Genomic DNA, 10,504 nt, shown 5'->3' on the forward strand with positions numbered 1-10,504 from the left:
GGTCAGTCCCAGAGACGCCTAGCTGTGGGTGGGGAGAATGAGCCTCTTGGGGAAGGTTCCAAGAACGAGAATAAGGCACAAAGGCAGAAGATGGGATTTCTTTGGATCCCCTCAATACCTCAAAGAGCCGAGCCCCCTAGAAACTTATGAACTCACCTTATGGATCTGTTTCATCAGCACATCCTAGGGATAAAGAGAAGGAATATGGTGTCAGTGTAGGGCAGACTGTGCCCTGAGGCCTGGCTGCACCCAGGGCCCTGGGATACCTGGGAGACAGCCACGATGTTGGCAGCGTAGGGCGGCAGGTCATACTTGCACTCTCGGCAGATCTTCTTGAGGGTGGACACAGAAGAGATAGAGAGCTCGGGATTGCCTAAGGCGTGCAGCACAAGGGGTAGAACGCTGTTGATCATGACGGGGTGGTCAGCCAGCCACTCAGACAGAGCTCCTGGGGGAAGGAGGGAAGGCATCTGAGGCAGGCCAGGCTGCCTGTGTGCCAGGTCCCTGCAAGGCAGGCAGATGTGGCAGGGTGGAGCTGGAGCCCCTGAACAGAGAGCACGCTGCGTGTTCAGAGCATGGGATGGGCAAATATGCACGTACAGGCTCAAACATGACCTTACCGCTGATAAGCGGGAAGGTGTTACTCGGCAGAGGCCCAGCGCCACTGTTTCAGTGGCAATGAACTAGCCTCAATGAACTGCAGCTCAGCGCACTGTAGCCAGGACCCCTAGACATGCCAGGACAGTCCACTGGCTGCAGTTTCTGACTGTGTGTGTGCGCACTTCTGTCTCCCACTTTGCACAGGACCCAGCAGGTCGGCTTGGGGCTGTGCGCTGTGGCTCTGGGGGTGTGCTCACGGGTGTGGGCCAGGGCTCACCAATGGTGAACATGACGGTGTCCGCCAGCTGCACGTTGCTGATGCTGATCCGCGGGATGAGGCCGATGAGCCCGGGCACCACGTCGGAGTAGTTGACATCGATGGTCTCTGCGATGGACTGGAAGCCATAGAGCAGGGCCTCTGTGTGCTGGGGAAAGAGGATGCCACTGGCTTGGCTGAGGAGAAGGAGGTGACAGATCTGGGAGGGCTGAGGGAATCAGGCTGGGGAGGTACCTGCCAGGAGTAGGGCTCCTCTGAGCTGGTGAGCAAACGACCCAGCTTGTCATAGAGGTTGCTGAGGAGCTCGGCCCCCAGCATCTCATAGACATACATGAGCGTGTCTGAGATGTCCACCCTAAGAAGCAGATGAAGGCCTTATACACTGCCTAGATGCCTCCCCCAAGCACAGGAGCCCACCCCAATTCCCTCACAGCCCTGCCAAAGCGCCTAGAGAACAGAGAAGGGTGGCCCAGGATTCAGGGAACCTGGCCTTGGACCCCTCCCCTCATTGCCTTCATTATCTCAGGACTCCCTTCAGAGCTAGGATTGGCCTGCTACTGTCACCTGTAAATTCGGAACTGCTCCTTCTCATCTGAGGACCAGAATCCATATTCTTCATCAGAAGGGAACTGGGCCTTGTGCAGAAGCACATCCACCAGCTGGAAGTAGACTGGCCGGTACACCTGCTGGTACACAGCCTGTTTCTCTGCCTCAAAGGACAGAATGTCATCCTGAGAGAACCAGGGAGGAGAGTTAGCCACAGATGCCATCACTCCCCTTCTTCCATCACGGCCCAGGTCCACCGAAGGTCACGTGACACACCTGCAGTGTGTACCAGAAGGTGAGGGTCAGGGAGCTGGTGGTCTCGTTGACAGGGAAGTGGCCAGGGATGCCCGTGCAGAACATGATCATGTTGACGAGGGCCAGGAAGCTCTGCCAGTGCTCCACTTGGTCCAGCAAGGCCCTGGGAGGGAGAAGGCATGGGGAGGTCCTTCCACCTCCCTTACGTCTGTGAGGGCCCTGCCATCCCACCTGCAGTTGCCCCTGTCCTCACCGGGAGTGGTTCTCGCCCAGAGCCACAGCAATGCGACAGATGCCGTGGGAGGTCTCCATGTCCCCATTCTGTACTGCCTGTCGCAGTTGATCCTGCAGTCCCAGCACCAGTGGGATGAGTTTCAGGAGTGTGTTCACATACCTGGAGGCAGAGGGTGAGGAGATGCATCAGAACTGTCTGCCCATCCCCCACCAGCTTTGGGAGAAAGGCACAACATCTCTGTTGTCCATCAAAGCCCCCCTTTCCACATCAAACCCAAAGCAAGAAAGGGGTCAGGGGCTAGGCCTATGTGGCAGGTTTGACATTGCCCGATTTGGGAATAACTTTAGGTCAGAGACCTCCAGGAGAACTCTGGAAAGGATATACAAAAAGGTAAGTGTGGCTGGACCTGTGTCCTCCAGTTGGACTTAGAGTTGATGCTTGAATGGCTTAAGACTTTTAGGGAGGTTAGGATGAGGTGAATGTGTTTTGCATGTGGGGAGGACAAATAAATTTGGGGGGGCCAGAGAATAAGACAGCTATTGATTGAATTATGTTTCCCCAAAAAAGATGTGTTGAAGCCCTAACCTTAGTAGCTCAGAATGTGACCTGATTTGGAAACAGGGTCACTGCAGATTAGATCAGAGAGTAGGGGGTGGCCCTAATACAATATGACTGATGTTCTTAAAAGAAGACCTTCATGTAAAGACAGAGACCCACAGGGAGGATGACATGTGACAACAAAGGGAGAGGCTGGAATTATGCAGCAAGCCGAGAGAACACCAAAGACTGCCAGCAAAGCAACAGAAGCTGGGAGGCAGCAAGGAAGGGTGCTCCTACAGGTTTCAGAGGGAGCTGAGACCTTGATTTCAGACCTCCAGGCTCCACAACTGGGAGACAATAAATCTCTGTCGTGTGTGCCAGGGTGTGGTACCTTAGCATGGCAGCTGCAGGAAACTAATACCATCAGTATCAGGGGAGATTGAATGAGAATAGGAGACAGAAGAGGTAATACACGCTGAAGAGTCTTGTTAAAGACTTCAGGAGACAGCAACAGCTCCGGAGAGCATCAACCTCCACCCTCCACTCCGTCCCCTGCAACCAAATCCTAACTCCTAAGGAGTCTGGTGGCAGTAAGGACTCAGAGGGAACTCAGAGACAAAACAGGGGTAGGAGGATGGCGAAGAGTCAAGAACAACTCTCCCTGGTGGAAATACTTCCTGAGACCTGGAGGAGAGGATGGATGGGGACAGTAATAAATTTAACGGCAGGCCACAGGGTGTTAAGTTCAACGTTAGGCATATTGAATCAGAGGTACCCAGGGAAACAGGCAGGTAGAAGTGTCCAGAGAGAACTGGATATAGAAACCTGAAGCCCAATGGAGAGGTCAGAGCAAGAGACATAGATTTTGGAATCATCAGCAAACAGCTATGGGAATAGCTGGAAAGTGCCCAAGAATTAAGTGTCGAATGGGAGGAGGGCATGGCAACCCACTCCAGTATTCTTGCCTGGAGAATCCCATGGACAGAAGAGCCTGGTGGGCTATGGTCTGTAGGGTCACAAAGAGTCAGACATGACTGAAGCGACTTAGCATGCGTGCATGCGTAAGTGCTGAATGAGAAAAGAGGGTCTGAGCCAGAGCACTGAAGCACAGTGATCCCTAAGGAAGGAGCAGAGGAAGCAGAGTATACAAAGGAGACTGAGAGAAGGCTAGCTCCATCCCCAGCTGCCTGCTATGTGGAGAGACTAAGCAGAGGAAGTGATGCTCTCAGGGGGGGATCCCTCTATTGCCAATCATAGTGTCACCATAGCAAACCATGGAGGGAGGCGGAACTGAATATCCAGAAGGAGTTCTATCTGGACTTGCCCCAAGCAGCTTGCTAGGAGGTAGCCCTGGCAAGGTAACCTTAGGCAAAGGATGAGAAGGACAAGGGGCAACCAGTCCGGGATGCTGGCTTCCACATCCCGGTTCTGGTGGGACAAGACATTCATACCAGATTACCCCCAGCCCAGAGACAGCTCCAGAGGGTGTGGCCTGGAGACAGCGGGGATGGCTTGTCTCATGGCCCTGACACGGGCTGCACCACAAGACAATGGGCACCTTCAGGCCAGACTCTGGCACAATGAGTAGGGGCAGGGCCAAGGCCATGGCCGTGAGCTGCCCAGTAGCTGAGATGGCAGCAGGAGGTAGTGCCCTACCCCCACAGCATCCTCACTGAATTCCAGGGCTCCCTCACATCTTCAAAATTCATGTACACAGTAGGTAATCAATGTTCTTAATTTGTCTCATCTCTGCCTCATAACAGGATAAATCAAGGACAGTATAGCCGAGTAGAACTCAGAGCATTACTCAAGGTCACAGAGCACACAGTGACAGATTCCAGGTTAAGACAGCCCCGTGCACTGCTATAGGTCTGCTTCTGTTTCAGGGCCCAACTTGAATTTCCTCAAAGGATCTATGCAGATCTCAGCATATATCTCAAATTCTAACTGATGGGAGCTCCCATGAGCCTGTCTAATTCATCTTTTTTCCCTTCTCCAGCCCACCAGCAAAAAGCTTTCCCAGGATTAAAAACAAATCTCAGGAAACATTTTTTTTCCAAAGGAGAGAGAGCCAGGCAAAAAGCAGCAGCTGTGGACAGGGTGGGAAAATGGTGACTTGAGTGCAAGCTCAGCCAAGGAGAGAGCCAACGTCAGGACACCTGGGGAATGGCTGGATGACCCAAAATTTAAAGCCACTGAAGGTGACTTTCTCAAGCCAAAGTTAGGAAATGGACTAGACAGAGCAAAGCCCAAACACTGACTCCAGGCTGGATGCAGTCCACCCATAGGGGAAGCTCTTGCATTGATTTCCTACCACCCAGACACCTGTGCCTGAGACCTGTGAGCAAACAGAACGTACCTGAGGCCTCAAGGTTTCTAGGTCTGGGGGAGGGAGATAGAGAGGATGCCTTTAGAACACCACAGCTGAGCCTGGGTTCAAAAGGCCTGGCTCCTGTTGGTCAGCTTGAGCTGCCGGGGCAGAGCTGCTGGGACTCCTTGGCTGCCACTCACACTGAGCTCAGCTCAGACCTGCAATTAGAGCTCTGGGAGTAGAGCTGAGAAAATGGGGAGAGTTGCTAAGCAACCAAGGGGGCTGCAGCCAATGGGCGCTCAGGAGGCTATAGGTTCCCTCACTGGCTCCTTGCTTGCTCATTCGTTCAGAGAAGCAGAGGCATCAATTACCTGCCAAAGCCCTCGAGACTGGCTAGGCGGGTAAACCTGGGTGTATCCAAGGACACCTCACATCACCCACACACTGGCCCTGCCAATTCCCCTTAGCCACCAATTGTCTGAGCCTAGCTAGCCAAGAAAGGCCTTGACCTAGGACTTGGTACCCACCTTAAGCTGGAAAAGCTGAGATGCCATGGGAAAGAGCTCATATTAACTGCCAAAGCAATCATGATACCAAATACTAGTAACCGCCATTAATGTGATGTCAAGGAACCATGCTAAAGCTCTCAGAAACATTCTGTTATTGAATCTTCATACCAAAATATTCCCAGAATACCAGGGTCAGGCCCTGGGAACATTATTCTATTTAAACTCTGTATAATGATCCATTTTACTGATAACAGAAACTGAGGCTTAAAAGTGGTTTATCCAAGGTCTCAGATCTAGGAAGTGAATTATTTGGGATTCAAACTCAAACATGACTAATGCCAAAGCTAGAGCCATCAACCACTTCCCCAGGCCATCCCTTTCAATGGTATTGCCCCTTCTGGCTTTGTTGAGCATTCTCAAAGCCTTTTCTCTGAAATGTGAATTGGCTTCCAGGCTTGCCCCAGCCAATTCAATTTATACCAAAAATCTCATCACGCCATTTTCTCTTATTATATCCTCTTGAGCACAAAGACCAAAATCTTAAGCCTGGTCAACAAGGCCTTGATGATCTGGATCTAGATCTCCAATCACTGGCCCTTACACTTTGCTATTTAATCATACCCAGTCATCAGGCTCTCTCACACCCTTTCCTTGCTTGGGCTCTTCCTTCGGTCTGAAATGTCCTCCCCATATCCATTACCTCCATCTGGCTAACTCTTACACAGCCTTCAAAGCACAGCTCAGTTGGCACCTCCTCAGGGAAGCCCTTCATACCCTCACACTGGGTTAAATGCCTCCTCTTGGTTCTGACAGCAACCTGCTCCCTCTATTAGAGCACTCATCACATAGGCTGTACTTGCCCATCCATGTGTTTCCTGGATTCTGAGCGCTTGACTTGCAGAAATCAACCTATCCATCTTTAGTCTCCCTGTGGTCAGCCTAGACCCCCACACATAAACAGACGCTCAAGCAACATTTCCCGAGGAAACATCTCATTACACTCACCTTGTTTTGGCTCCTTGAGTGTATGGTGGGGCTGCCCACTACATGCCTTTGCCCCTGCTGTATCTCCCGAAGCCTGGAACACTCCCTCCCCTTCCACCCTCTCCCACCCCTACCCTCCCCAAGTAGGCAACTCCTACTTTTCCTCTGTTTAAAAAATAATGAATGCTACCAAGTGCTGCCAGGCACAATGTGACAAAATAAAATGACAGAGAGCCTGTCCTCACATTGCTGAGAGACTAATGGGGAGACATACATTAATTTATAATGAAACTGCGTTACAGACTAAGAAGGAAAAACACTGGGAGCGCTGAGATAAAATAGAGAAGACCAAACAGTCTTAAAAATCATGAGGACTTTCCCAAGGAAGTGAAGTTTCAGATCAGGCAACGATGATATGACAAGTACATGTGATGGCTTGGAGGCTGGAAGGAGCCTGGGACACTCAAGAAACTGAAAAGTTTGTGTGAGAATGAAGAAAGGAAGTAGCATGGCCTGAAACGAGGCTGGGGATGCCATGCTGTGCTTCGCCCTCGTGAACCACATTGAGAATTCTGAACTTTATCCTAAGAGCAGCGTGGGGCCACTGGGGATTTCTGAGCAGAAAGGAAAGATTAGGCTCTCATTTTTAAAAAGATTTCTCTGGGTGCTGAGTTGGCAATGAAAGGTACAAGTGTGAAAACCAGGGGACTGGTGAGGAATCCCCTCAGTAATCAGGGGAGAGAGATGAGGACACCTTACACTAGGGTGGGGGCAGTGGAAATGGAAAAGATATGCCGCAGAGTCAGGAGCAGAGCAGCCAGGACTTGGTGACTAAGAGAACGAGAAAGGAGAGTCAAATATTTTCATTGAATAATTCGTTGGATGGTTTGTTGTCTAATGTCTTGTCTCCCTCTCTGAACCACAAGGACAAGGACCATGTCTTGTTTGGTTCCTTGCTGTATATTCAGCATAGAGCCAGGCATGTAGTAGGTACTCAATTAGTGTTTACTGAACAGATGGATGGATGGATGTGTGGCTGGCCAAGCAGGCTGTCCATCTCCGGGATGGTTGGGACTGGCTCACCTCTGGGCATCAGGCTGTGAGATGGCATTGACAATGGCCTCCACACTGCTGTCAAAGAGCTCTGAGTCCTGCAGAGCCGCGAAGGCAGCCTGAATGAGCGCCTCGCAGTCTTGCAGCGGTACCTCCAGCTGCACCCAGCTGGAAAAGCACTTGAGCACCTTCTGACGCACACAGCTGGGTGAGCTGGGCTGCTGCAGCAGCTGCTCCAGCAGTGGGAAGACAGCCCCACACTCCACTGCCAGGCTGGTCCGCACCAGGCTTTTGCGATACTGGGGCAGGCGGCTGGTCTGGAACTCCTCGGGCAGCACTGTCAGCAGCTCCAGCAGGGCCAGGCAGCGGCCCTGGCTATCCACCGGTGAGTCCTCGGCCTGGAACAGCCGTACCATATCTGCCACAGCACATGGCCAAGCGTCGGGCATCATGCTGAGAGCCAGTGAGGCCAGTGCCACGCACAGCCGAGTCAGCACAATCTTGGAGCCACTGGCAAAGCGGGTGATCTGGGTGAAGAGCTGTGCCTTTAGGCTCTCATACTGGTCAGTAGGGATGTCACTCCAGTAGCGAGAGATCTTGATGTGTAGGGCACTGGCCCCAAAGTACTGGATCTCAGGCACCTTGTCCGGCTGCAGGAGCTGCCAGCTGAAGTGCCAGGCCTGAGGGGACGCCTGGGCCTGCATCAGCCACTTTTGAGCCAGGTTCTTGTTCTCAATGTTGGGGTCATAGTAGAGCTGGTGCAGCGCCTGCAGGACAGCACAAGACTGAGCAGGTGCTGGCCACTCTGGATCCTGCCAGAGCCCACAACATAGGCCATGACTTGGTCCTGCAAAACTGTCCTCTCTTTCTGACCAGGGGGCTGAGCGGGAAGGGAGAGCTCAGGCTCAGCAGTGCTTCATGGACCTGGGGTCCGGCCGGGATCTTGAGAGCCTGAACTTGCCCACACTCCACCATAGCCTCTTCTCTTTACAGCAAAACCTTAGGGGTTGGGAGCGTGAACTGCAGGGAAGCAGCAAAAGAGGAGGCCAAGTTCCCCAAAGGAAAAGCACCTGAGGTAAAGGGCAAGGCCCAGGTGGAAGGAGTGGCTCCATAAGGAAGAAGCTAAGCCTGAGAAGAGCATGGAACAGCCTGAGCCACCCCCGGCCTCCAACCCTCCCAGGCACAGCTGCTCTCATCTACTCCAACAGCTCCATTTAGCTCCCCCAGGATCATCCCTAGGTCACTCCAGATGCTGGCACCAAAGCCACTGTGAAATCTGAGCAGGACTAAGACTTTGCCAGGCAGCCCTAGGGCACAGATAAACTGAAAGGAGAGTGAGAACACTCCTAAGAGAGCATACAAGAGGGTCCAAAAGCTGGTTCAGAGAAGTCTTGGCCTGCAGCCCTGGCAAATGCCTAGCCTCGAGTTCTCAACTAGCTAAATCCCCAGGGTCCCAATTCCATTAGGACTTCACACAGTAGGAAAACAGTGGTTTATTTCCCTGGAGGCACATGGAACAGTGCGCCACCATGCCAACACTGCCCAGCCCCAAGGGGTGGATGAGTGAGGCCAGGACTGTGAGAGTCCTAAGCAGGGTACTAAGCCCTAAGAGTCCTAAGCCCTAAGCAGACTCCATCCAAGTAGGTTGAGCCCTATCTGTACCCCTGACAGCCAATTATGGCCACTGTTCCTTGTCTGGACCCTTGGGATGCAGAGGCAGGCAGAGAACAGAAGCAGAAAGATGCATCCTTACCACTGGGTATGGTAAACGGGCCTCAAGAATAACAAATGAGTATCTGCAACCATTCCCTGTTTTCCACCACGATAGCCCTGTCTCCCCCATCTACCCCAGGGTGGAAAGCATTTCTACATTCCCAGCCTCTGGGGGCAGAACCCAGCAAAGAAATAGAGAAGCAGTTTGAAAAGACAGACTGAGCAGCGGGGGAGCCTGAGAGTGCCATGGCAGGAAGCCATGAGGGCAGGTGAGTAGGGAAGGACCCTGAAGCTGCCAGCAGGACCAGGCCCCTTGGATCCAGCACAAAACCAAGGGGCCAGCCCTACTTCCGCCTGCCCGGGAGTGGTCTGGCCTCCATCCAATAACCGAAGGACCCTTCTCCAAGGAAAAGTGAAAACACAACCCAGATTGTTTTAGTTTCAGATTATTTTCTGAGCCCCTGCTCAACAAAACAGGGCCAGGATGGCTCAGCATCACTCTGGTTTCTGGGGACTGAGCTGCAAGTCTCCCTCATTCCTGGCTTCTTACTGCACTGCTCATGCATTTCCCATGGAGCTGGAGACTAGCCAGTCTGGCTGGAGGGTCTAAACCATCAGCACCCTGGAGGGACCATCCCAAGACCCTAGCGTGTCCACAGAGGACCCGTGTCTATGGAAGGCCAAAAATAGCCTAAGACACCATTGCATTGCTGTTGGCTGGCCCAGAGAGACAGCAAATGCCAGGTGCTCTGGAGGCACCATCCCAACGGGCACCCAGCCCAGGCCTGGGCCCTGGCATTAGTGTCAGTCCCCAGAACTTCTGCTCTGTCACTGGAGTGCCCCTCCCCAGAGCCCTCATACCTTCTCCACGTTCTCCACCGTGAAGTCCAAGGCTGGTGCTGCTCCAGCCCCTGCAGCCCCCGGCTGCTCCTCCCGCCGCTCCATCTTTGCTCCCTCCCCAGCAGGGAGGTGGACCGTGGCCTGTCTCTTGCCCCAGCCTCTTGGCTGCTGGCCCCCTGCTAGACTCCGGCTTGGGTGCCCAGGAAGTGGTGGCGTGACAGGAGTCCCAGGGCAAGCATGGCTGCCGAGGCCGCCCCACCTCGGTTGAGGGTGGGGGGCTAGCCAGAGGCCAAAAGGGGTGCTCTTAGGAGGAGACCCACTGAGGGGAACTCCTAGGAGAAAGCCGTCAGTGAGGAGTTTGCAGGAGGGGGTCCTGATGGTAGATCAGGGTTCTGTCCCCAGAATCTATTAAGAGGGAGTCATAGGGAAGCGAGGCCTGGGGAAAACCAAGGGGTCACAGGGTCGATGGCCTGTACCACAACACCCTAGTGAGATCTCGGGTTCTAGCAGGAGGTCACGGGGGTGGGAGGTTACGGGGGAGAGAGCCCTTCGCGGGTTAAGGAAGCGTCCAACGAAGCGCAGGGGTACAGCTTCGCAAATCTCGGGCGAAGAGTCCGTGGAGTTAAGGGGCTGTGGCAGGG

General features: G+C 53.2%; 1 protein-coding gene across 3 annotated transcripts in view; it reads right to left on the minus strand.

Annotated features, from left to right (window-relative positions):
• The window catches only part of IPO13 (importin 13), a 19,688-nt gene extending 9,190 nt beyond the window's left edge, over positions 1-10,498 (minus strand). For 2 of the 3 annotated variants that reach the window (XM_010862593.1, XM_010862595.1), the window contains exons 1-9: positions 9,885-10,498; positions 7,341-8,077; positions 1,932-2,072; positions 1,700-1,841; positions 1,442-1,608; positions 1,112-1,232; positions 878-1,025; positions 267-448; positions 157-183 (exon numbers count right to left, since the gene is read on the minus strand). In XM_010862593.1, coding sequence (XP_010860895.1) covers positions 157-183; positions 267-448; positions 878-1,025; positions 1,112-1,232; positions 1,442-1,608; positions 1,700-1,841; positions 1,932-2,072; positions 7,341-8,077; positions 9,885-9,968 — 1,749 coding nt within the window. In that variant the 5' untranslated portion in view covers positions 9,969-10,498. The remainder of the gene's footprint in view (positions 1-156; positions 184-266; positions 449-877; positions 1,026-1,111; positions 1,233-1,441; positions 1,609-1,699; positions 1,842-1,931; positions 2,073-7,340; positions 8,078-9,884) is intronic. The other variant, XM_010862594.1, reaches the window with a different exon arrangement.
• Between the last annotated feature and the right edge of the window lie 6 nt (positions 10,499-10,504).

Source organism: Bison bison, unplaced genomic scaffold (genome assembly GCF_000754665.1).
Source record: "Bison bison bison isolate TAMUID 2011002044 unplaced genomic scaffold, Bison_UMD1.0 scf7180017864484, whole genome shotgun sequence".
Taxonomy (NCBI): Eukaryota; Metazoa; Chordata; class Mammalia; order Artiodactyla; family Bovidae; genus Bison; species Bison bison.